Genomic DNA, 26,517 nt, shown 5'->3' with positions numbered 1-26,517 from the left:
TTTGCATAGGTGTGATTGTTTTAAAATTGCTACAGGTTGGTCTTGACAGAATGATGTTCTGTGCAAATATTTGTTGGGCTGTATTTCATGTCACACAGAGAGACAGCTTCAGCTTTGCAACTGGGCATCTTGATTACGAGGATTCCTCCTGCTTGGAGCTGATGGTTAGGATGAGGAGGAATATGAACATATTAACATCTTCTCCCCTTGGAACAACGGACTGGTTCACTTATAGTTAAAGCAGAACTGCTTCTGGGAATTCCAAATCAGTGCTAACGAGGGAAGAGGGATTTTGTTACTGTCTGGCACACCCTGCAGATCTTAAACAGGGCAAAAGATGCACGCTGAGGATCCACCAAAGCAGAAACATGACAGCATAAGAATTTCTCTGACTTCATGGAAAATTCACAGCCATTGATCATCTCTTGACTGGTTTGTCTTGGGGATATCAGGGTGACCTGCTCTCACGACCCGTCCTTGTCTTGCATACAGGGAGTTTCCAGCTTGCTCTTGGGTTGGCTGAGTGTAGCACCATTTGCATCTTCATTCCTAGGCCTCCTGAGCTCATTTAAAAAACTTACTTTGTTGTGCTTTGAGTTTGGCTGACAGGTAGGCATATTAATTATTCATGTAAATGCAGGCTGGGACTGAAAAGATTCAAAATCAGAAGCAACTCATCCTTACCAAAACTTAAAGGTAGGTTTAGTCGCATGTCCACTACTATGAACTTTACTTGTGTTGACATTCTCCCTGTTTATTCTGAGAGAGTTTCTTGGCTGTTGCAGTGTTTTTACTAGACAGCTGGCTTGTAGGAACGAGCAGCTTCAGTGACAGTTCAGCAGCTGCAGAATGACAGCAGAGCGTGCCCCTGGGAGATAGAACTGGCTTACAACAAGGCCAGCGGCTGTCAAGCAAAACCTGCTGCGTGTTAGAACCATGTGCTCTGTGTTGCACAAGAGCCGAGAGCACAGGGGCCTCCACTGGAACTCAGGCAGGAGTTCAATGATTCCCTGAGTGCTTGGAACAGCCAGCAAGGCACCCTCACTGACTGTGGTCACTAGTACAGGTGCACTGATTAGGTGCACTGTATTCCTGCTTAAAGAATAAAGGGTAAATTCTTCCTTTTATTACTTCAAACACATTTCGGTCAATCTGTGCTTTTGTTGTTTTTTGCTTCATGCCTGTTTCATTAACATTGAGTAGGTTACCTCATGATTAATTAAGAAACATTCTGTGGGTAACTCATGAATAGGTGTCATTATAGGAGCTATACCTTCACTCCATGGAATTAGAGAGGGTTGCAGGGTATCTATTTTGGATATGGTTTAAGGACCTTTTATTTTCACTTTTTAAAATATCAAGCTTTTTGAATAACTAACACTAATTGCAGGTAGTAATTTCAGGTTTGGAAAACACTTAGAGATAAACCTGATCAGTTTTTCTTCAGCAAAAGAAAAATCCCACACATTATTTGTATTTACCAAGGTACAAATACCCATGCTTATTGCAATGGGTATAGAAGTACAAGCTCTAGCATAGCAAATAAAAGCTGGTGATGGAAAAGGTATAACAGTTGCCAGATTATGAAATACAGAGGTACTCCCTGAAATGGGTTTTGTAACTACCACTAAGAACGAGTGAACTCAATTCTTGTTCACTGTGTTTTATATCCAGATGATAGGATGTGTTTTCTGCTTGGTTACTGGAAATTCTCGAGGTTGGCATGTCAAAACAAAGCTGTGAGGCCATCCTGTGGGCTGAAAGGCTTTTTATTGGGCCTTCCAACGTCACCCAGTGCCCAGAGGAGGTGATGTGGCTGGTAGGGGCAATTGCTGTACCAGAGCCTGGCTCTGGGGACCAGGCAGCTTCACACGGTAGCTGAATCCAGCTAACATCCTGCTATGCCTAGAAAGACCAAGCTCTTCCCTACCTTTTCTTCCTTCCATCTGCACCAGCTTCTCTCCCTCCTCTGCCCCCTGTCCTTTTTTTTTCCCTGGGATTTACATGATCACAGGAAGGTGTGCATATGCAGCTTACTAACCCAGCAGAAGTGTCCTTTTTTTTTTTTTTTTTGTTTGTTTTTTTTTTTGTTTTGTTTTTATTTTTGGGTTTTTTTTGTTTGTTTGTTTTTTTACCCTCCTAGGCAATTTTTTTTGCAATTTTACCAACCTGTCTTACTGTATTGAGATGCCAGAATTGAACCCAGAAGAGCAGGGGCAGAGTGTGGTTGGGGAGAAGAAGTGAAGGGAGTTTTTTCTGTTTGGCAGTGGTGAGCTCCTATCTTGGCACACTATCTCTTGAAACTGCTTAAATATAAATAACTTAAAAGCTTTCTTGAGGCTCTCTAAAACCTGAGCTGGAGCCTCCTAAGGGTTCTAGCACATAATGGTGTGTATGATGGGGGACAAGGAGACTGGGTGAGTCTAAACCAGTGATTTTTCCATTTGCATCCTTCCTAGGTTGCTTCAGAGTGGCAGTGATCACTGAAAGACACTGCTCAGTCAACTTCATAATTGTGGCACAGCCTTTTTTGGCCAATGTCTGGGTTGTTTCTCAACTGCAAGGAAGACTTTCTGCACATGTTTCATCTGAGTCAGTTTCTCTAAGGCCTCTAGGAGTTTATGGCTGGTTTTCCTTTGTGGTCCACATGTTGAGGATTCCTTGTTGGTTGATTTGCCAAGTACTGACTGAGAAATAGGGTGTGTATTTCAGAGTTTGGTCTGCTCAGGTCTGGCTAAGAGATGGTTGGCAGACATTAAGTCTGTTTTCATCTTCCAAAGCATCAAATGGTCACTTCCCCTCAGTTTTCAGATACCATCCTCTTGCTGGTCCAGTGTGGTGAATGGTGAACGACAGCACACTGGCTGTTAGTGCTAGAAAGTTGTTTTCCACCAATTTCTCTGCATGTGTTGGAAGGCTGATAGAAGGAATCCTGTCAGTATTCTTGGAGCACTGGAGTAGCTGTCTCTTGTGGAGTGGTGCCCTGGAGGATTTATGCTGTATCATTCTTTTGTACCTCACAGCAGCTGTTTGGCTGGATTTATTTTTGGACAGGAGGGGTGTGTGTGAAGACAGTTTGAAGGAACCGAGTTAGTAATCAATCACATTTGTAACTCAGCTGGAAGCTCTCACACTGGGGAATGTGTTCACTGATTGTGTGATGAGAAAGCAAAGAGAGCAAAGCAGGGCAGGAATAATCCTGCCTGAGCTGGATGTCTTGTGTCTTTGGAATGATACAGTCACCCCATCTGGAATGAGCAAGAAGACTGCTTTGCCCTGGGAAATGATCAAGATCTTCCTATACTTAAGGCTCTTTTTGTACAGGTGTTCATAAACCTTCTGGTAAAGTAAATGCAGTGTTTTAAGATCTGTTCAGGGCCTTGGGGATTTACCCTTCTCTTTCCCTCTGTCCATGCCAGTATCTTGCTGATGACAGTCACATATATTAATAAAATCATGGTGGAAACTCTCAAGCTGGAAGGAAGTCATAAGGATCATTGAGTCCAACTCCCTGCTCCTACGTAAAACTAAACCACATGACTAAGAGCATTGTCTAGACGCTCCTTGAACTCTGGCAGCCTTGGTTCCGTGACTACTTTACTGGGGAGTCTGTTCCAGTGACTGACCACCCTCTCAGTGAAGAACCTAATGTTCAATCTGAACTTGCCCTGATGCAGGTTTATTCCATCTCTTGTGTCCTATCTCTGGTCCCCAGGAAGAGGAGATCAGGAGCTCCCTCTCTGCTGCCCACCTTGAGGAAGTTGTAGACCACTGTGAGGTCACTCCTCAGCCTTCTCCTCTCCAAGCTGAACAAGACAAGTGACGTCAGCTGCTCCTCATAAGTCTTGCCCTTGTCCTTTCACCATCTTAGTTGCTCTCCTTTGGACACACTCTAATGTTGTGCTCCTCATTTTGTAATATTATATTTTAATGATTTGGCTGTTTTTATAACTAGGACATCAGAGACTGTAATCGGAGATCTTTTATGCCAAAATAGTAGCAAATTACTGCAGATCCGCCAACAGCACCCTTACTAGTATGAGAGTATGTGTGCATACATGTCAACATGCACACATAAATCCAAGCATCAGCACATGTTACGGAAGAGTGATCACTGCGTTAGCAATCATGTCTGGTCAGGACATTAACGAGCAGGAAAATGAACTCAACAGAGATTCAATTGTTTATGCTGCTGTTAAAGGTCTGTTATCACCCTGATAGGTCTGGGGTTTATGAATAGGAAGACTTGGGAGTCCCTGCCTTTGAGGTTAGCATATGTTCTTGAGGTACTTTCTATGTTTGTTTGGTTCTTTTTTAAGTTTGAATTGTAACAATTTTAAAATAACATATGTATTTCTCAAGGTCCGACAAGAATTAGTTGAAGAATATGAACAAGTTAAGAGCATTGTCAATACTTTGGAGAGTTTTAAAATGGACAGACCTCCAGATATCTCTGTATGCTGTCAAGATGAGCCTTTCAGAGATCCAGCTGTCTGGCCTCCTCCTGTTCCAGCTGAACACAGGTAAGGAGAGGCTCAAGCAGAGTGGGTGGAATAAAGGTGGGTCACCATAGTTTTGTATTTGTTTTTGAATGCTTCTGTAACATGAAAATCACACTTAATTTGCACATTTATTGCATTTAATTTCATCATTTGTAATAAAGAGTGAATTTAATTCATTGATAAAAAAGTTTTAAACTACAGTCAGATTTATTTCTGACATTCTAAAGAGAGTCACTCCTTTATTCTGGTAGGAGTAACTTAAGTGCCTGGAACTAGAGTCTGCTGCAGAGGTAAGTGGGCTTTTGATGACAGCTGATGTTCTCATGTGCAAAGAGAAAACTTCCATTTCAGTTTATTTGAGCAAAAGAATTAATTGATGACTGAAAAATCTGCAAAGAGCTGGAACTGAAGGATCTCAAAGGACATGGTGGTTAGAAATCACTCCCTAGCTACAGATAATTTAACCTGTGTTTAATCCATTGGTTAGTTTAATTGCTAAACTTGTTCTGTTACATATGGTATATCTCTCCTGTAACCATATTTAAGGCAACTTCACTTAGCTAATAGATTTTTTAAAATAGATGCTTGTGCATTTTCTGAAATCCCTATTTTCAACCTGCTGGTTAGAAACAGATTCAGCTTACAGACAAAAATAGCATTTATCATGTCAGTAATTTTTTAACATAAGAACACAGAATTTTAACGTATGTATACTCACATAAGCAAAGGAGCAAAATAAAATGAGAGATCTTGGTTAACAGAAAGAAATGCCAAGCTTATTTATAACTTCCTGTGCTTTATGATTATCAAAAAGATCTTTGCCTTTCAAAAAAAAAAAAAAAAAAAGCCCTAAGAATATAAGTGTAAAATTATATTAATACTGAGTACTTTTGTGAGTGGTAGAAATAACTCAGATTTTCCGTGGTAATGTTTTGTAAAGTTCAAGATGTATTTATTCTTGTGTTTTCCTTAGTGATAAAGCCCAAATAGTTCATCTGCTTCTTTTAAGCTGAAATTTAAATCTTGTGCAAATAAGTAAGGAAACTTAGGCACTGTTCTATGCTGTTAAGTTTAAAGAAAATGCATGAAAAGCAATATGTTGTCGTTGTATCCAGCAGTGTGTTTAAGAATGGGCTTAATTTAAAGCATATTCCAGGAAAATGTTTTTGGGGTTAACAAATTTTGAGTTACAAAACAAGAATCAGTACAAGATTCAATAGTGGACACTTACTAAATTTGGGTGACATTCCTGGCTGTTTATTTTAGTTCTGTATTTCAAATTCAGTCCCTAGAGAAAATGACAATGACGCCTCGTCTTAAAGCCAAATTCTTTCTCCTCATTCTGCTGCTGAGTACTCTTTGACATGGTGGGTGATGTACACAAATGTAGGTGATTGCAGTTTGGCTCTGTTTGCTTTTGCTTTCAAGGTAATTTTTATGTTTTGACATTTTCACACAGGGGAATGAAGTCAGAAGTAGGCGGACTGTTTAAAATCCTCTCTGTTTTGTTTTGGGGCCTGTCAAAGATTTTAGCCACCTTTTTTTTTATGTCTCTGTTTTTTAAATCTTTATTTTACCAGGAATGTCACCTGTTTGTGTAGAATTTGTGCATGTGAGTGTAGCCTAATATAATCTCCTGGTTTGGAGTCAGAGGAATATTCGATTTGAAGAATTTTACTAAATTGTTTCCTCTTTTGTTACATGGGTGTTGGTTTATTGTAAGACTGATTAGGAGTACTGATCTGATAATGTTGTTAAGTTTTTCTTTTTGCATTTTTTCTTCTTACTTTAAGTATCAGACAGAACCAGGAATGTGGTTTTTGATTTGCAGATATAGGGAAATAAGGCTTAGGGTCTTGGCAGCTTTAGTAATAATGTACTAAGGCAAATTAGAATCCTTCCTTCTTAATGTTGCACTGTTTTTAGCATGTTTTTGTTGTGGCTGCTGTTGTTAGGGCTCCACCTCAGATAAAACGTCCCAACCGAGATGGGAAATCTTTGAAGAAAGACTCCCCAGGACTTCAGCCCCGCGGGCCCATGGGCAGAGCACACGTGGTGTCCAAGGGGGAGAAATCTTCAGGCAGCCGTGAAAGGGAGTCCAGAGCCAGAGGAAGAGATGACAAGGTAAGAAGTGGGAAAGGACTTGGCAGGGAGGTGTTGTGATGCAGCAGGTGGCAAAGGGAATCACTCTTAGTCATTTAATACAGATAATAAAAAGTCACGATAATCCCACGTGGAAAAACTTAGTGCTTTCTTTTTCCCCATGATCAAATATGTTGATATTTATTAATAATTACAGCAAATTAAGAAAAGTTCTGTCATGTTTGCTCTCTCTTGGTGCAAGATTTTTTTGAGGAAGGGAAGCATAGTGTCCTGTTGCTGAGAGTTTCTTATCCTTTGAGTGAAGACCATGGGCTTGTCTCTAATCTCTAAGTGTCATTCAGGCATAAAGTCCCTTCTCCTCCTTTTCTCCCATGTTTGGTGGTTTTTGTTTTGTTTTGTTTTGTTTTTCTTAAAGGAATCCACTACAGGGATTTTGTACAGATATTAATATAAAAAGTGCAAAAGTGAGACCAGTGCCCTTCCCTAGACTTGAAGCATTATGAATGGACTTCTACAGTACCATTGCCTCTGCCATACCATAGTATAATTTAGGCAGACGTAAGAGTTCAGAACAGTTCCATAAATGCATTGATGATAGGTAAATCTGTGCCAAATTATTTGAAGTTACATATTTGAAAATTATATGAGGGAGAAATATTAAAACCAAACTCCAAGCAACTTTTCATTTTCTCTGGTTTATGAAAAGGGTTTTGTCTTTATTATGGTGTTTAAAAAGAAGCTTATTGGAACTCTTTTGTTTTAAAAGTAAAACCAATGAATTAAACTAGACTAATTTGGAGATACTTTCTTCTGAAGATCCATGAAAAAGAAGCAGTGCTGAAGTGAAAGAAAAGGAGAAACACTGATTCACTATAAAGTGGTGTTGTCAAAACCAGGACTATTTCATGGTTGTAAAAAATGTCAGTGTGCAAATCGCTGTTTCTGAGACACTTGCATTTTTTAATTTAACTGTGGAGTTAGTGCCAGGAACCCAAGGACTCTATGGTATTTGTTATCCAAGTTGAGACTGTACTGAAGTGGCATTACTTTCCTGACAGACAAAGATACAAGACATGCCCTCCTATGGGGGCACACAGTATTGTACAGATCTTGAGAGATGAATAAGAAAATATTTAGGCCAGTTTTCTTCGAAAATTCGGTAGTTCCTTTGTGACCTTTCTATTGCACTTCTTGACAGCTTAGGAATAACTCAAAGATATGCTTTTTCCATCATAAATTGTTTTCTGATACACAGGAAAAGTCTTAAATTATCCTAGCCCTTATGACCATCAGAAGGTAGGGGCAGGCACATTTTCAGCAGTGCTACTGAGTGACTGTACAGATCAAGCATTTTAGAAATCTCTCTACCCTGGATCAGTAAGATTTAAAATAACAAGTGTGCCTCCTGCAAGCTATAAAAATCTCATGAAGATCTGTGAAATTATTGAAGGATTTGCCAGCTATATGGGGAATTGGAGTCATAGTGTGTGACAGGTTCACCAGATGTGCTTGTGTAAGGCAGCCTTCAAAGTCTTAGCTCTAATGAGGGTGAACTCTGCTCTCCAAGCTTTCCGGTGATGAGCATTATAGGGCTTTGCTATAAGGAGCCTACAACAACATGACTTGTATAATACTTATCTCTGGGAATAATGTGATTAACAGTACTACTGCTGTGAGGTGCAGGAAAGTCATGAAGGTGTTCCATTTAATATGGTACATTTTAAACACTGCTCTTATCTGAATAAATTGGTCACTAGGTGGCAGAAGGAAAATATGTCTACTCCTCAAAAAATTCCAATATATGTGCTCTTGTATTCCCTTTTGTCTAGCTCCTGGGTGTTTATTCTAGTTCCTTTGTCTGGGGTATGTGACTGAAAATCACCCCAGATTACAAATCCTCATGTGCTATATAACAGTTCTTGTAAGGGATCCATGATTTGCCTTTGAGAAACATTTTCAATGAAAGAAGAAATAGCCAGGTGTGGGAAGTGGAAGAAGTTAATGTAACTTCCTATATTTTGCACACAGGCATGAAAATAGGTTTACCTTTCAGTTTTATCCTTTCTTAGTTTACAAGTGTTTGTTCTTCAGTTTCTGAGTTTGAACCATCAAGCAGCTTTGCTCTGTAGACTGCTATGTTGAATCAAAGAGATTTGGTAGCTCATCATGTTCAGTTGAACATGATAATAATAAAAAGAATAATAAAAATAATAGGGCAAACCTGAAGCTTTAAATTAAGTAACCAGGTACCTTTTCTTCTACTAAATATTTCAGCTCTGTAGTTTTTGGGTTTGGGTGCTAGGATAGGACTACTTAGAACATGTAATGACCTATCCATTTCCTAAGACATTGACTGCAGTGTAATAGGTTGCATGCTGTCCTGGCTATAATACCACAATGTAACACATATTTTTTCAAGGTAAATGTAAGTATAGTACATATATTTCAGAAATGCTCTGCCTCACTTGAAACAAATGCCTTATTTCACTGTTTCTCCTCTCCAGACCATACATCTTTTCATTCTGACAGTAACCATCTTGGGATAGGTAATTTTAACCTAAGTATGCCAATAAAATTACAATTTTTAGTGCTATATAAAATAATTTTGATCTAAACCCACCAGATTGTGTCTGTCCACTTAATCCTTATGTGTCTTTCATTTTTTTCCCTAAAATGCTGCTTTCAAATTTTTTTTCCTTCTTAGTTCCACTGAAAATTATTAGGCTTGTTCTCAGGGTACCTTCTGCTGAAGCATTACCAAGAATTTTAGCTTCTGTTTAATAGTTCAGTTTAAAGAGGCAGCATGAATGCTACCAGTATGTCTTTTAGAAATTGCATAATACCATATGTAAGTAGTGGAACACTTTTTTAGGAGTACTCTTTAGATTATTTTAGACTGTCAGTGAATAAGGACAGTAACTATTATGAAGGATATGAAACAGCCAAGGTCTGTGCAGCCATATCAGTGAAGTGAATATTAACATCAATGAAGGTATGACTTAATAAATTAAATTATTTTGGATTGATTATCCTTCTGTGCATCACCAACTGTGACATGAGATGAGATAGTTGTATTTAGGTGAAAGCACAGACCTCCATGCATTGGGACTGGAAGGCTGCATAATCTCCATCTGAAAACACTGAAAGAACTGTTGGGTGAAATTGCAGGGCTGGGAGCACATTTTTACAGTAAAATTGACTTAGTCTGATGCTGTCTCATGTGAATGGTGAGTTGTGTTGACAATGTCTCTATTGAGAAGGGGAAAGGAAAAGCGATCCAGGCTAATCGGAGTTGTTAATTTTTATATGTTTTACAACAAATTTAGAGTGGATGAAAAGCTAAAGACTTGGAACTAATTGAAAAGTGGAATAGAGTGAAATACGGTTTCTTAAACAAAGATGTTGCCTCTGCCAGGATTTCTTTAGAGTTCTAGTTAATGTCTTATAGAAAGAAATCAATCTACCCGGGTAGCACATGGGAAGCAATTTGTTAATCTAGTGTGTGGTGTAGAGGAATTTTGAAGTGGGATTAGGCAGCAAGGGGAATGTAAACAAGCAGTACTGAAAGGAATCACTGGCACATCATTTTTGACTCTTGCTTTTTATTTAAATTAATATTTTTGTGCCAATTAACTTGTCACAAAAAGGAGGCATGCACTAACTGAATTTGCTCATGACACGAAGTTGGGAAGCACCATCTCCAGAAAAGGCAAATGAGGCTGTTGCACAGGAAGAATTGGATGACTCTGTGTTGGAGTCATGGAAATGGGATAATGTTCAGCAGTGCAGAGCAGGAGGCTGTGTTCTTGGAAATTATAACATGAATTTCTGCTAGAAGCTGGGAGCTCAGCAGTAGAGGAGAAGATGGATTTGGATGTATCAGCAGAAACTGGATCAGGCTGAACTTCTATTTGGTATATTACCTTTTCCTGGTGGTGGTGGGACGGGCTGGCTGTGGGGCGAGGCACAGTCAGGTGCCACCTTTGGCTTTGGCAGTGAGGGGTGGAGACTGCATGTGATAGTTGTTATTTGGCATTTGTATGCAATGGGAAGAACCTACAGGAAGGCAAGGTATCTTCAGAGTCCAGTTCTGGCCATTGCAGCCCTCAGGGTTATTCTATGTGATTAATCTGCTGAGATTGCCTTAAAGGGGGGGACAGTATGATAATGCTATGTATGTGAATGTAAACAAAATCCCAGATTGTTGAGGTGTTACCAGCAGAGAGAAGAGATACCTGTGCCATTATAGGGGATCTGGTGAGAAAACAGCTGGAGTGTTTTGTGTACAACCACACTCAAGAAAGATATGTTAACATTAGGAGGGAGAGAAAAAACAAAGCGTTGCCAAAGTGACTGGGTAATTATGTTCAGCTTATGTTCCAAAAGGAGACTTAGTTTGGTAAATGAAGGGAGAGCACAAGCCTGATGCAAGTGTATCAGTGTGGTGGACACACCGAGAACTGCTGAAACTATTGCAGAAACTTAGTACAAGAGTAGAAATAACATCAATTTTGGAAACAAGGTTTTTGTTCCAATGTGTTAGTGCAGGTCTAATAACTCTTCCTGATGGAAAGGACAGCTGATTTCTAAATGTATAAGACAGATTTTGGGTGCCTGAAATTATGCGATAGGATTGCCAAGGGTGGGAATAGTCTTTTGCAGCCCTGTATACCTATCTGGTGGCATACCTTCTTAGAGAGAAGCCATCACAGCAACTTTATTTAAACCTATTTTGTGAAAGTAATACCCAAAGAGATGACTGGAAAAAATATGCTTACTCCTGCTGCCTAGTTTCAGGTGACATTTTAAAAAAATCATTATTTCTAGTCTATGCTCATATCTGCTGACTGAGAATTGCAGGTTGGACCAATTTTGGACCAGCATTAATAATCTTATTACTTGTGGAAACTACAACTACTTTAAATCTTGGTTTAATTACGGAACTGGGGGGGGGGGGGATAAAAAAAAAAAAAATTCAGTGTCACTATAATGACAGCCGAGGTGATGCTGAGAGCACGCCTGCCCGCTGGCCGCCCTTCTCCATCGTTCCGCTGGCGAGACCTTCCGCAGGGGCAGGAGAACCAGCGGTCCCAGGCACAGCACGTCCCGCAGGAGCGGGGCCGGGATCGGGGCCGGGATTGGGGCCGTGCTGCCGCCCCGCGGCCGCGCCGGGGCTGCCGGCGCCCTCCCGGCCCCGGGCCTTCCTTCCCCCTTTGATTTTTGGATTTCTGTTCCGCTCCGCTGGGCTGAGCTGCGCCGTCTGCCCGCCGGGCTCGGGGCTCTCGGGGCTGCTCGTGCCCCAGCGTGCTGCAGCCAGCCGCCCTCCCTGCTCCTGCTCTTCCAAGTCCTGCCTTAACTCGGTTTCACTCAGGAAAAAACAAAACCCAAGCGCAACAAGATAAACCAATTGTTCTGTGATGTGCAGAAAAATTTTTCTACTAGGAATGCCAGTCCATTGCAGAACAAGAGGAGTATGTAACAGACAGCAAATACCTTTCATTTCATTGTCCTGTTTTCTTCTTCTTCTTTTTTTTTTTTTTAATTTTATTTTTAATGGTTACATTTGGATTGCATTTTATCTCTCCTGAAATCTTGAAAACTCCACAGGGTGTTTTTCGCCGTTTCCTTTTTACACCAGACCACTACATTTTTTACACCAGCTCTTTGCTTAAACACAATTCCGAGCTTCGTTTCCATTGCAAAAAGCTGAGTTAGGAGGACTAAACAACACAAGAGTTCGCTTGGAAGCAAGAAATAAAAGCACTGGGAAGATAAACTACTCCCTCACAAGTCGTCGTGGGCAAACGGCAACTGGGAGGGGTGTAATCGCTACCTTTTTGTTTCTCCACTGCGAAGTTATTTGTGTGTCTCCAGCTGCCTCTCAACCCGCCTTCGTCTAGGATGCTTTTGTCCAGCCAGCTGGGATTATTTAACTTGCTGCTGATAGTGTTTAGAAGCTGAGTTAAGAGTCCTAAAGTAGCTCCCTACTCAGCCCCCTCCGTTAAACCAGCGCAGCTGCTTTTCAGGCACCCTGAATGGTGGGAGGGGAAGCGATTTCCTTCAGAACTGAAAGAGGAGGAGCGTGAGCCCTGATGCTTCAAAGGGAAAATGTTACTTCACCCCTATAAGCTGAACGAGCTGTGGAAATATTAACCAGAAACTCTGGGCCATTTGGGGCAGAGGCAGAGTGTGGCTTGGTCACTGATGTAGCATTGGTGTGCTGCAAAAATTTTTGTAGTCTAAGAAGCCTGGGTGTCTTTGGAGCTTCTTTAGGGCTTTTGGTGCAGCCCTTAAATAAATACGACATTTGAAAAGCATTTTAATTGTTTATGAAGCTGACCTGTGAATGAGAAGCGAGACATAGACAGTTTGTAGTTGAGGAAAGCAGGTATTGCTGGGCAGAAAGGCTTTAATGAAATGGGGAGAGAATCATGGTTTTGCTCCATCAGACAGCACAGGTAACAGCTTCCCTGTTCCTTTTCAGTGATGAAAGTGTCAGATGTTTATTTCTGACAGGTAGGATGGCAACTGTAGCATCTTCAATATATGCTTTCGGTGCTCTGGTCTTCAGCTAGTCATGACACAGCCACTTTTGTGAGGCCGTTTCTGCATTCATGCCTTTGGTTGGCCAGGAAGTGTGTCAGTTGTGTAATATTCTTATGAGCCTGTATGATTTTCACTTCTAGGGAAAGAAAATACCCCAGGAATTTGGTGATGGGGAAATTCCAAAATTTGATGGAGCAGGTTACGACAAAGACCTGATCGAAGCTCTTGAAAGAGACATTGTGTCAAGGAATCCAAGCATTCACTGGTATGAGGATTTTCTCAATTCAGGTGTTTTTGCTGGTGTGAGAAAGGAGAGAAATTACCTATCTTCAAACTCCTAAAATAGGGAGACAAGACAATCGTCTGCAGACAGGCAAAAATGAGATCTTTTGCTTTAACAGTTTATTAATTTGATTAAAGTTAAGCTTTTGTTGCTAATTGATACTATGTGCAGTACATTCATTACAGGTACTGCTGAAATGAACATATGCTCCAGAGATCTTTAAAGATACTGCTTTGGTGTTCTCATTGTCCAAAACAATTTTTAATTAAGCAGCTCTAGGTAACTTGAGTTGAAAGTAATTTTTTCCCTGTCTTCCAAAAGTGGATTCAATTTTAGGTCACAGTATGATAGGAGTGCTCTCATGAGGCATATGCTTGCATACTAAAAGAAATGGTACTAAGTGAAAAGCTTTTCTATTTCTCTTGTATAAAAATAGAAGAAATACATGAGAATATTATACAAGTTTCTTCATCTTGCACAGGGATGACATAGCGGATTTGGAAGAAGCCAAGAAATTATTAAGAGAAGCTGTTGTTCTTCCAATGTGGATGCCTGACTTTTTCAAAGGGATCAGAAGACCTTGGAAGGTGAGAATTTATGTGGTGTTTTAGTAAATGGCAAGCTGTACCTATGTGAGTCTCCTGCTGTAACGTGTGAATGCCTGTAGAAAAGGCTAAAAAGGTAAAGATCATGAATTTGTTTATTAAATCCTCTCATAATGATTCTTGTAAAAGGCACTGAAAGAAACAGCTGGAAGTGGATCTGGCCCTTAGGGTAAACGGTATTTTCTGTTTATTTACTCACTTATAGCTTGTTGATATTATATTACTTTCTATATGCCAACCTGTAGATGTAAGTAAACAGATTATATCAACCAAAGCAGAAATGCTTAACAGACAGCTCTACATAGGCTTATGGTGTCCAGTTGTCATCACTTCCCATAAGAAAGCAATCCTTGGACTGGTTTTCTCCAAATGTTTCAACTACCTGTGACTCAGACTGCAAACTGCAACCTGCATGGTACAAGGAAGCAAGGAAAGAGGGGCCAGTCTGGTGACTTAGCTTTGCCAGTTACATTTGCAGCTGGGCCTAGTTGCAGCTGGAGTGAGAAATTCAGAGTAGGAGAAGGAGTTGCAAGCAGGGCAGCTGGAAGGATCTAGGACTGAACTAGGCTGATTGACCAGAAGTGAGCCCAGTCTGGGCTTTGCTTAGAGCTAAGAAGGAAGAGGAGGGAGGAGTTTGGCGAGCATTTCTGTAAACAGCAGACAGCATTATTTTGCTTCTGATGTGGAATGGATTGATGCTTGTTTGGGGAATACCTAGTCACAACACAAGGCCTTTTTGGTTACTGAGAAGCTTTACTGGGGAAAAAAGACTGTTGCAAATTGTCTGATATTCTGAGTGTGGAAGGAAGTGGCGTGTGTAGGAAATGCTGTGTACAAGAGTAGTTTCCTGTTTAGTGCGCTGGTTCAGCAGCATGGGTCGGATCTTGCTGTACTAACACTTGTTCTGTCTTTTCCTGATTGGTCCTTGTGCTTCCCTGGCTTATACTTAGGTCAGACCCAGCAGGAGCTGGGAGATTGCTGCTTGAGAGCTGCTCACAGGTTTTATTGAGCTGCAGGGAGGGAGCCCAAACATACAGTCAGTGCAAACCTAGCCCCAGGCTATTGGGCCTTTGGAGTTAGAGTGCTTGTGGTCAGTACCAGTGGCCTTGTGGTTAACCTTAGGGTTAACTGAGCTATCATCTTGGACAGAGCCTAGATGTTGTGAGTTACATGTGCAGTGTATTTTAGTGTATTTTGAACAGCTGAATTTCTTCTCTTCTTGGCTTAGAGGAAGTTGATCCATACTCTTGTTATAGACTATGGGGGCCCCATCTGTCAAATGTTCAAAATCTTCTAATGGAGTAAAGATCTGCTCTGCTTTTTTTTCACCTGTTAGCATGCACAGAGGATGTAGTGGCCATCTGTCTTTAAGGCAGGTATCTGCCTTACTGCAGGAAATATGAAAAATGCCACTGACCTTGTCTCCAAGTGTTGTGGCAGTGGATAAAGGAACAACAGCTTGGTCCTTTAAAGAGTTACGATCTCCATCTCTTTGCATGAGACTACCTTTTCCTACTGTGCAGTGTCACCTCTGAAAACCAGGTGGTTGTCAACATGGAAAAGATTCTAAGACTATTTCCTCTCTTCAGTCTGAAATGCAAATTGATTTCTGACAAGGCTATGAAGAGTCTTCATTGTTAGCCTTTTCCCTGGTGACTTGTGAAGCTGTAACTCTCATGAATTTATTTTTCACACAGAACAGCATGTATTTTCCCTACTGTTGACCTCTGACTGTGCTATAAGGATGAAAAGTATTGAAGGGAAGGCTGTGTCTTGCAGTAATCAGTGTAGCAGCAGGCATTTGTTGAGCCTAGGAATTCAGGACAATAATTCAGGGAAAAAGGCAGCCGAAGCTGGTTTTGGATGCTCAGACTCCCCTGAGAACAATTCCCAAGACAGCCCTCACAGTTTGTGCTTGTATTCAGAGAACTGTGCCTTGTCTGAAGGAGCCAGCTGTCGTCCCTGATTCAACACAGGTGCTGTGTAGTTGCAGCCACGGGTTTCTGAGTGTCCATGGGTTTGCTCTTTCTGTTTCTCTGAAATGTTTTGTGCCAAGAAAGCCTGGTTGCTCACTGTGCTTCCCACTGCTCTGCTAGTGATTGTTACAACAACAAGAAGTAACCCTGCAGTGATTTCATCAAAACACTTACTCCCTGCGGTGCATTTCAGCTTCTTATTGGAATACTTAGGATTAACAGAGCCTTAGAAGAAGAATAAAGAAGTCTTTGTGTTTGTCAAGGGTTTTAAATAGTAAGTGGCAGCCTCCTAGTTTGCAGAAAGAGCAACTTGATCCTATGTGTTTCTGTTTGCAGCCATGCATGTCTTGTTTTGCTGTGAACTCAAGTTCTTTTTCTTTTTTTTCTTTAACTGATATTTCTATTGTCTCTATCCCCAGAGAGCTTATTTTTCCCCTGGCTTTACACCTGGTGTGGCTGCTTTGCACCTGCGTTATGCACATATATAATGCCAGTATCATGCGCAATGTAGCGCTTCCTGTAATACTTAGCAGGAGGTGCAAAGTGACACACGGGCTACAGTTTTGGCAGTGTACAGCATGTGTACCTGAAGCCAGGATTTGATCTTCCAGAATAATGGAGAATTGAACCAATATCCCAAAAATGGCATTACTTTTCTGTATCGCCAGGTCCTGTGCTAAACACAGTTTATCAAACACATGCTTCAAATGTGATTTGAATTGAGGTGAAGCTTTTTAAAAAAATATTAAATGAACACATTTGAAGCTCAGAGAGAACAGTAAGTCATCTCTGACCTGCATATTACAGGCTGAGTAATTTTTACCCCGTCACTCCAGGGCTGTATGTGCAATATCAGTATAACTGTGCAGCATCTCAAATCAGAATGTCTGAGTGTTCATGGGGAGAAAAGAGAGTCCATTTACTTTTTATGCTTGCTGCTCTGGAGCTTAGTAAACCTTGAGCAGCCTGAGGAGTGACTTTGGACTGTTAGCTGTAGAGATGGCATTTGAACATTTCTGATTTAATTTACCGATGAATGTATGTTGAGCTTGCATTAGCTAAGTATTAAATGGCAATAAAGGTATTAAGAGTTAATGGAAAATGGAATACAGAGTGGCTATTGCTTTTAAATGGGACATTTTTGAATAATTGCATTCCCGGTTGATTTGTTTTTATAGATCTCTTCCATGTCATTCTTTGTGCTTTTTGAAGTAAATTTTTGTGAGGAACAGATGAAATCTAATTTGCTATATGGCTTGCATTTAACAGATATTTTTTTGCTGTGGCATTTTATGTAAGTTATTAATTGCAAAGCACATTATGATGTGCAATTCTAACACTAGCTAATTTGATTACCCTTGCAATACAGTATGATTTTAGGAAACTCTTGTTAGCATGTAATAAGATCTTGCAATTGGGAGGGGAAAAAAACCCCAAGCTGCTTGAGCACTACATTTTCATTGATTTACTTAAAATCACAGGGCCCTATACTAGCACTGTACAGAACATGGACCAGGGTTATGTCCCTCTCCAGTGCTGCTGCTGAAAGGGTTGGAAAGACTACCCATAAAGATGGCTGTATTTAGTAGTATTATCAAGAGTAATTAACCCATCTCAGTGATGAGATCTTAACATGGGTTCTGTGTAAAGCCAAAAAACTATGTAATCATGGGTAAATGTGCTGAGCTACATACATGTGTGCTTCTTTCTTTCAGAGACCACAGATGGAAAGATAGTCTGATGATGTGGATATAAGAATTGTTTCTAGTTTAAAAAGCTTTCTGAATAATCACTGAAGTTCAGATTAGGCTTTTGTGGGACTAAGCAGTAGTCCACATGAGCCACAGTTGCTTATCTGTAAAATAGTAATAGCAGTACAGTCCAATCATCCAGCTTGATGAGGATGGTGTTTCATCCAGGAATTGCTTTGACGCAGTAATGTGGTCATAGGAACATTGAGATCGGGAGATTAAGCAAAAAACAGACTGATGTATTCAGTGAATGCTCTCATGCAAATGTAAACACCAACCAGAGTCATACATATTGTCGGGATATTTTGGGAAAGTGTTTTTCTGTAGAAAATTTCTCTACTGAGGAAACACAACTTACTGTGAAAGTATTTTGGTTTCTGTGAAAGTTTCTCGTGAAGGGGCCTTTGTTCCAAAAAAAGAATTTACTGTCTTCATCTGCCTCTGCAGCCCCTTGTGAGCTGGGAAAGGCCTAAGTTCAAGTCAAGACTCTGATTCTGAGCAAGGCTGTAAATCTCTTGTCCATTTCCTAGGTGTTAGTACAAGCAACAGGTACTGGCTTTTGTGGTTCTGACTCCAGTGGAGTTGTAAGAAGAAATGACAGAACACTTCCACACTGTCCTCGAAAGCAGGATACTTGTCTTCTGTTTTCCACTGATGATGATTATGTTATTAATTTAAATCCAGATCTTGGCTCATATTGAGATGTTATGTAGAGTACCAATGGCAAAGTTTTCTTAATTTGCTGTTCGTTACCTTTGTTCTCACCTTCCAGGGTGTGCTGATGGTTGGTCCTCCTGGCACTGGCAAAACAATGCTAGCAAAAGCTGTTGCTACAGAATGTGGGACAACATTCTTCAACGTGTCTTCCTCCACACTGACGTCTAAATACAGAGGCGAGTCTGAGAAGCTGGTCCGCCTCTTGTTTGAAATGGTATGTCCTTGATGAGGTGATCTAGGGCTCATTAAGGTGAGAAAGGACAGCGCTCTTGGTTTCCTGCCCTTCCAGTGGCATGTTGGAAGCATGGAGTTCACTGAACTGACACCTCCTCAACCAATTAGAAAAACATAATTTCTAGGTTTCCACATATGGTATGTTATTAAGGATTAAGAAGGAAATGCTTCATCACCCTTGTTTAGGATAGCATTTTCCAGACTAAATAGAGAGTCATGACCTCAACAGAAATTCAGTAGTTGTTTAATTATGGGGTAACAATCCCATATGAAGTAGATTTGAAATTGGAAGGGGTTTGGAGCAATTATTCTAGAAGCCATACATATTTTAGTTCTGTTTTTGTTCTGAATGATGGTCACAAGCCTCTCAGTGAAGCTGTGGGTGCAGTCCATTATGCAGGGTGTGTGAAGGACATATCCATGTGGGCTATACCTCTGAGACCCTCGCTGCACTCCTGTAATATCCACAGCTAAAACCTGAGTCTCTTGAGATTGCTAAGCTCCCTTCTATCCTTTATGCTTAACTCTCACCAGCCCAAAACCTGGACGGGAAAACTGCCTGTATTGTGTCAAGAAGACTATCCGTGTTGTGGTAGTGTTTCTTTTCCCCATTTCAGTGTCATTTGCTGGGGAAAGCCAATGAACACTGACCCAAGGAGTACAATTTAAAGTGTATAAACCTCAGCATATGACAGTGTGTAAATCAAGGTCTTGAATTCCTCCCTTGTGACAGTCAGGGAAGATATGTGTGGGTATGTCCAGCAGGGCTGGGTTGTGGTCTGATGAGGGCTTGTGCTTGCTGAGCAGCCTTAATAGTGATGTTTTCATTTGAATAAAGGCACGGTTTTATGCGCCAACAACAATCTTCATTGATGAGATAGATTCCATCTGCAGCCGCAGAGGCACGTCTGACGAACACGAGGCCAGTCGCAGAGTCAAGTCAGAGCTGCTTGTGCAAATGGATGGTAACAAGGGCTTAGATCTGGCTTTGGGGCTGGGATGCTGTTTCTTTACAGGTGGGAACATAGGAACTTGACCCATCTGGAAAACCTGGCTTTATGCATGAGAGAAAAATGAGACACAACTTGAGATGAGTGTATTTTTGGAGTGTTCAACAACAGATAACTGAAAAGGGTGTTCTGCTTTATTTTTTCTTAAATGGCTATTTTTAGGGTGACTTGAAAGCTCATATTAAAGAGATACAGACTCCACAAGAAGCAGATAATGGAGATTTGTGCAGTTTTATGCAGGTATTTAATTTGTATTCAGTTTAAACAAAATTCCGCCCTTTGCTAGACTCTCCAACTGTGGAACCCTGTTGTGAGATCTGCTTTTGCTGTATTCTATGATGGCAGCTAATATCACCCTTTTAAGTCAGATGTAGTACCTGTTTTGTGCAGTTGCACACAACAAGCATGACCATCTAAGGAATATTGTATGGTGTAGAGGTTTGATAGCCACCTTTATATTGCAGCTATCATGAACTGCTGTATAAACGACTGTATATAAACTACTATTTTAAATGTTCTCAAATTTGCAGGTTCATTGTGGTAAGCTCAGGATAGGAAAGCTTTTGATCTCTTTGCAGTCCTCACTTGGTAAGCTGAGTGACTCCTATTTCTTCTATGACCAGACTCGACAGAGATAGCACTGTCAGTGGGACTAGTAGGGCTACACTCACATATTGCTGTGTTATTAGCGCTGTCCAAGAAAGCCCTCCCCTTACTCAGCAAAATAATGAACTGTCCCTCTCTCTTTGATAATGATGGTCTTGTGACACCTAGCTATGGGAAGTTTGGAAAGGGACACAGGACTATAGAGAGCTGTTGCTTAGCTTTGTCCAGGCTATGTTTGTCTGTGCAGTGTTTCTCAGCAAACATCTCCATCAATAAGAGCTCTGGAATAAAATTGCTCTGAACTGTTGTGCTTGCAGGGGTAGGTGGTGCTCTGGAGAACGATGACCCTTCCAAGATGGTTATGGTATTATCTGCTACAAATTTTCCCTGGGATATTGATGAAGCTCTCCGACGGAGACTGGAGAAGAGGATCTATATACCTTTGCCCACAGGTCTGTTTGAGAAGACCATTTTCCTTTCCTCTCTTTACAAGATGAGTTTAGGATAACTGCAGGACTGTTGCACTTGTAAGGAATCCTGATAGTTTTGTGATGAGCAGTGTAATTCAGGGGTTAATAATTTGTCTGGATCGCTTTATTTTTAAAGAGAGTGAAAAAAGGAGAAATGCTGCTTGCTTGGGGGCTGAAAAACAAAGAGCTGTGGCATTTCATTGCAAGCCATTGATGGGTTCTTATATTTTGAAAGAGAGTTGGTTTTAATGAGCTTGGAATTATTTTAAATGTTTAACAGTCAGTCCTTGAGTGATCATCAAAGGCAGCCTTTGGATGTGTTCACAAATATTGCAAATGCACTCCATGCCCTCGCAGACAAATGGAAAGAAGTAGATCCATGAATTTTCACTTACAGGCTTAGTTCATTGCAAATCACTGCTTGCTTGCCTTTATTACTGTGCTTCCAGTCACTCAGAATGCAGCAGGCTGATTGCTTTCCTGCCCTAAGACATCTCAGCTTGTATTGTCTTTCCTAGCTGTCATCCACCTGTCCTATTAATTTTGAGATTCCTATCACTTGAAGTTTGCATAGCTCCCTTTCTTCTTGGTACAGTGGATGCCTCATCTCCCTGCATGAGCACTCAAGATAACAGGATGCATGTCCATGGTGACAGTGGTTGTGATTGAGTTTAGCAGGTCTAAGGACACTTAATAGCTCTACAGCTTGTCTTTGCAGCTTACAGGCAGTAACAGCTCCTAACAGGATGCCTGTCTTTATGACCAATTAGTTTAAAATCCTATCAGCTCTTCCTTTTGTTTCTAATTAAACCAGATTGTTTTCTAACACAGTGTATTACACCCTGGACAACATAGGAGATGTGATCTGGTTTTATTTCCAGTCTTAGTTTCTGTTGTTTCTGTTCTGCAAGTAAGAATGTTGTGCTACTCTGGGCAAGTCTTGTAACTGTGCTGTGTGATTTGATATAGTCAGGCATTTTAACTGAAAAGGTGGCATGGTAGCATAGATGCACCTGTATATTCTGGAATTTGATGTAAGCATATATTCTGTAGTGTTTAATTTTCAAAATGCCGCACAGACTTGCTTAGCCCCACAGCAACAATTAGAAGAATGTTCTCTGATGCAGGATACTCTCTGCAGGTATGCTTGTGTGGACATTGTGCCCTCTAAATAATAAATCCCCATTTAATAGCTAGTGCCAATTGTGTGTGATGGATAACTCTGTGCTCTTGACAGTTCTGCAAAGCACACAAAACCAGCAGCTCTAGAGAAGCTATTTTCTTTTGCATTTCTCCTTCCCCAAAAGTTAAAAAAGTAAGAATTAGGGACATCAATGAATAAAACATATTTTATTGGACATTTTTTTAAGATTTTTAGCCTTTCCTACTGCTACTTCTTCTGTTGTGGTCGTCCTTTTTTATATGTCATAAAAATTGATCACTTGGGGAATAAAGATGCTGAGCTGGCATATTTTTCCTGGACAGTGAAAGCCAGGAAACCAGTCATCCTCTTCTTTCCCACCCTTGTGCAGAGCAACACGGAGGCCTAAGCTGTCAAATGTGAATTCCCCCTTACAAGCTTCGGCTGCTTAACATGTGTACCCAAATGCACATATGCACGTGCCCTCTGCAAGAGAAATGGTTAATTGAGTGCATGAGTGCTCATTGACACAGCTGGTTATCACTGTGTGCACACTGCATCTGGGTAGGAAAGTGGGATACCAGGACATTGCTATCAAAAATATATTAATATATGTTTATTGTATTAATGTGTCTGTTTTCTATCAGGCTTCAGCTGATTTCTTGGGTCCCAACTGAATAAACTGCTTAAACATATGCTTAGAGTTCAGCCTGTTGTTAAGGGGTTTGTGCTGTCTGAAGCTCTTTTAATAGAATCCTTATTGTAGTTCTAATGAAACTATGACTAATATGCAGTCAAACCCTCGAATAGGGAGTGGATCCAAAGGGATGTGAGAAGAAACAGAAATTTGTAGGATTGTGCTTTTGTGCCCTTGGGTAATATGTGACCAAATGCTTTATCACCTGAGACATAACAGACATTTTTAGTGACAGATCACTTTGACAAATATCTCTCGACTATGCTGTTTCAATATACTGCATTTAATCAAATACTTTACTGTATTTGATTGCACACTTCACTATGACTTGTTCTCTCTTTTTTCTTATATTGAACTCTTTTGTTCATACTTTCCACTGAAAAATCTAAGTTGTGTTTATATATATTTTTAATGTAACTCTTGCCAGTCCTCAAACAAATATTTCTACGTTCTAGCAAAAGGCAGAGCAGAACTACTGAAGATTAATCTTCGGGAAGTAGAACTAGATCCTGATATCAGCCTTGAAGAAATTGCTGAGAAGATTGAAGGCTATTCTGGTGCTGACATCACTAATGTTTGCAGGTATCTCATTGCCCTTAATTTGCAAATAGAACTACATGGGAAGTCATCATTTGCATTATATGATAAAAGGCAATACCCACTATAGCTGAAGCCATGCTCACAGTGTCTGTGTTTGAGGCCCAAATCTATTTACTGTATTCAGGTATTACTATCATGTGGAGTGGTCCAAATACCATGGAGTCTTTCTGTGAGATGTGGTTTTCTTGGATCTGAAGTGAAAAAAATTATCTGAGCAAATCTCATGTTACAGTTGGCTGCATTTACTGTAGTTGTCTGCATTTGTTAATGTAGTGCAAAGCGGATTGTTGGGGTTTTTTTTAAATCCCATTAGTTTAAGAGCTAGAATTCCATAATCCAAAAAATGCCTTTCACAGAACATTTCTTTGGGACTTCTATATGCTGCATGTTTGGACAGCCCCCAGTGCAGCTGAGTCTTGGTGTCTACCTGCATCTTCTAGGTGCAGGGGGGATATAGATGATAATATTAGTATTTAATTTATTTCCATCCTGTTTCCACAATTTGTTTCATTTTTGACAAATCAGTCTTTTCTGATGAAGGATAGGTATTTAAAGAAACTTATCTGAAGGAAGTCTATGTTCGTTAAGTATCCTGTCAAGAGAAACTGATCCTGTAAGAGTATGGCTTGGGAATCTTTTTTCTTCTCCCCCTGCTGCCTTTCTGAAAATGTGAAATCACTCCACGGATTTGAAAACTCGGTGTGTGTCATGTAGTAGTGAAATTACCTTTCTCCCTAAGGTTTGTGTTAGCCCTTGCTGGGAAAAACCTGGGGGAAAAGAAAATGTAATTTCAGACTGCTTGTGGGCCATGGTGTTAGAAAATGAGCAGTATTCTTCAAGCCAATAGGCCAGGCTGGCAGGATCTGAGCTGGGGAGGAGTCAGAGAGCAGGCAGAGCATGAGGAGCCACAGGCATCTTTGGCCTCAGCACTTCAGGGCCACGTGATGTTGTGTCTGATGCCTCCTGCTCTGCCCTTCACACATCCAGGTGCTATGGACAAGCAGGCAGCCGAGCTGGGCTGCATTCTTAACCCTTGCTGACTGTCCTTTGGAGCTATGCTGCAGGGAGAAAGTTGAAGTCTAAAAGGAATGCGGTGTAAAAATCCAGATTACTTAAAAAAAAAAAAAAAAGTCTTTGAGTTTGTCTCCCACCCTGTCCTTTTCTGCTCTAAAGTTGTAAAATTTCATCTCCATGAATCATTGTTAAAGGGTGTTCAGTTTTATAGTTTTAATTATCTCTGCACATTTACCATATGCTTAAATGGGTTTTGGTGCCAATGCATTCTTTATGTTGAATTAATGTAGTGATCTGGGAACATGGAAGCTATGAAAGATGTGAACTGCATCTTCTATGGTAAATAAATGCTGTCTTAAATGTTCCTGCCAGTGGTTTCTAGCAAGAGTACACAATCAAAATTCATAGGCTTACAGCAAATTCTGCTAGCAATTAGCTCCCATGCATTGTCCTGTATTTCCAGGGATGCATCTTTAATGGCAATGAGAAGACGTATTAATGGCTTAACTCCAGAAGAGATTCGTGCACTTTCTAAAGAAGAGCTTCAGATGCCGGTTACCAAGGGGGACTTTGAGCTGGCTCTGAAGAAAATCTCCAAATCTGTTTCTGCTGCAGACCTGGAGAAGTATGAAAAATGGATGGCAGAGTTTGGATCTGCTTAATCTCAGTGACAGCTTTCCTTTGCTGGAGTTTTATGGTTTTTGTTGTTCTCACTTTCAAAATGAGTTAGAAATCTTTTTAAAGGTTTAATAAAAGGTCTGCCTCTGCCCTCATCCCACCCCTTTCTGGTGACAGGATGTTTTAAGCTATTTGCCTTTAAAGGGAATGAACACAATAATGAGCTGATACTGTAAAAGATATTTTATCTCTGAAGCAGAAAAATAAGACAAACAGGAAGGGAAAAATCATACTTCTGAGGGTAGTCTTTTTATTTTTCAAATCAAGAGCAGTGTTACTTAACTTCCTCTTAGTCATTTTTTATGGCTGGAGTCAATAAATCAGCTGGGGGATGTGACTCCAGAGGAACAGACAAGGGCTTGCTGTACCCTCCCTGCTCTTAAGTGCTGCTTCTGCCTCCCTTGAATGTGGCATCCAAGTTATTATTCTTTCTCTCTGTGCTCAGATATTCAGAGCAAAGCCTGTGGATTAATTGGCATTACACAGAGGAAATGAGGATCAGTTTTCCATCAAGACATGGGCCTGACTCTCCTCTCATGTACTCCCATTTGGAATTAATGTCACTTCAGGCTGTTATCAGTGTTACCTGCAATGATTTCTGAATGGGAATGAGAGGGAAAGAAAAAGGCATGGATTGTTCTCAGTCCGGTTTATGCTTGTTCTCTGAACATAGTTTGAACCTGTTTGACAAGTAGGCACTTTGACTTAGGTTATAACTTGCACTTTTATGCTTGTGTATCATCTTGTGCTTTGTCTGTGCTATCTAAATGTAATTGTTATTACTATTATTATTATTATTATTATTTTAGTATTAAGAGTTTAATAAAGACACTAATTTAAAGGCTGTATTTAAAACACAATGCTGTCCTTAGAACAAATGGCTGTGAACTTTCACTTCTGATTAGATACTAATTTCTTCCTAGCATTACTAGGCAATGGGACTTTTACCTTTTTATGTTGTAGAACTGTTCATGCTTTTTTTTTTTTTTTGATGAAGATTTCTTAAAAATGTATAAATGTTACTGGTTTAATAATATTTATAAAATAATCTGTATGATCTCATTTATGTTCTTAAATGTTTCTTCCCTTCCCTCATACAAGTGCAGTGATGAGAAGGGTTCTAAAGTCTAACATGAGAAATCCTCTCTAGAGGATACCTGTCATATTGACTGTATGAGCTTTTCACAGACTCAGCCTGCGAGTCGGGCACATGAAGTTTTCCTGTGGTAGGAATGTGAAGGAGTGGTCAAACCAGATTTACAGAGAAATATGCAAGCTCTCAGGTTTTTGGTGATGTTGTGAGCTAGGCCTTAAGTATCTTGGTGGATGTGAATTGCCCTGCAGCTTGGTAGGTATTCAACCCTTCAGCTCTCTGTGGAGACTCCTAGTGGCACAGACAGATGTGATGGAGTTAGAAACACACAGCACCTCTTATTGAATGGGAATATATCCTTATTTGTTACTTTTTGTTAGTCCTCAGATGTTCCCAGTAATGTCAGTAATTCAGCATACGGGTCTCTTGGGCCATGACATGTTAACCACTAAGGCAAAAAACCTTAAATCACATACTTCATTTCTCAGGGA

General features: G+C 40.4%; 1 protein-coding gene across 3 annotated transcripts in view; it reads left to right on the top strand.

Moving 5' to 3' along the window:
- The window catches only part of KATNAL1 (katanin catalytic subunit A1 like 1), a 37,426-nt gene extending 11,445 nt beyond the window's left edge, over nt 1-25,981 (top strand). For 2 of the 3 annotated variants that reach the window (XM_054003452.1, XM_054003461.1), the window contains 10 exons: nt 4,363-4,523; nt 6,458-6,626; nt 13,292-13,416; nt 13,916-14,021; nt 18,539-18,697; nt 19,890-19,967; nt 20,258-20,315; nt 20,651-20,785; nt 23,097-23,223; nt 24,719-25,981. In XM_054003452.1, coding sequence (XP_053859427.1) covers nt 4,363-4,523; nt 6,458-6,626; nt 13,292-13,416; nt 13,916-14,021; nt 18,539-18,697; nt 19,890-19,967; nt 20,258-20,315; nt 20,651-20,785; nt 23,097-23,223; nt 24,719-24,917 — 1,317 coding nt within the window. In that variant the 3' untranslated portion in view covers nt 24,918-25,981. Of the gene's footprint in view, nt 1-4,362; nt 4,524-6,457; nt 6,627-13,291; nt 13,417-13,915; nt 14,022-18,538; nt 18,698-19,555; nt 19,683-19,889; nt 19,968-20,257; nt 20,316-20,650; nt 20,786-23,096; nt 23,224-24,718 lie in introns of all 3 variants that reach the window. The other variant, XM_054003470.1, reaches the window with a different exon arrangement.
- Nucleotides 25,982-26,517: the final 536 nt, after the last annotated feature.

Source organism: Vidua macroura, chromosome 2 (genome assembly GCF_024509145.1).
Source record: "Vidua macroura isolate BioBank_ID:100142 chromosome 2, ASM2450914v1, whole genome shotgun sequence".
Classification (NCBI taxonomy): Eukaryota; Metazoa; Chordata; class Aves; order Passeriformes; family Viduidae; genus Vidua; species Vidua macroura.
Note: the sequence above shows the minus strand (reverse complement) of the source record. Positions and strands in the feature narration are given on the sequence as shown.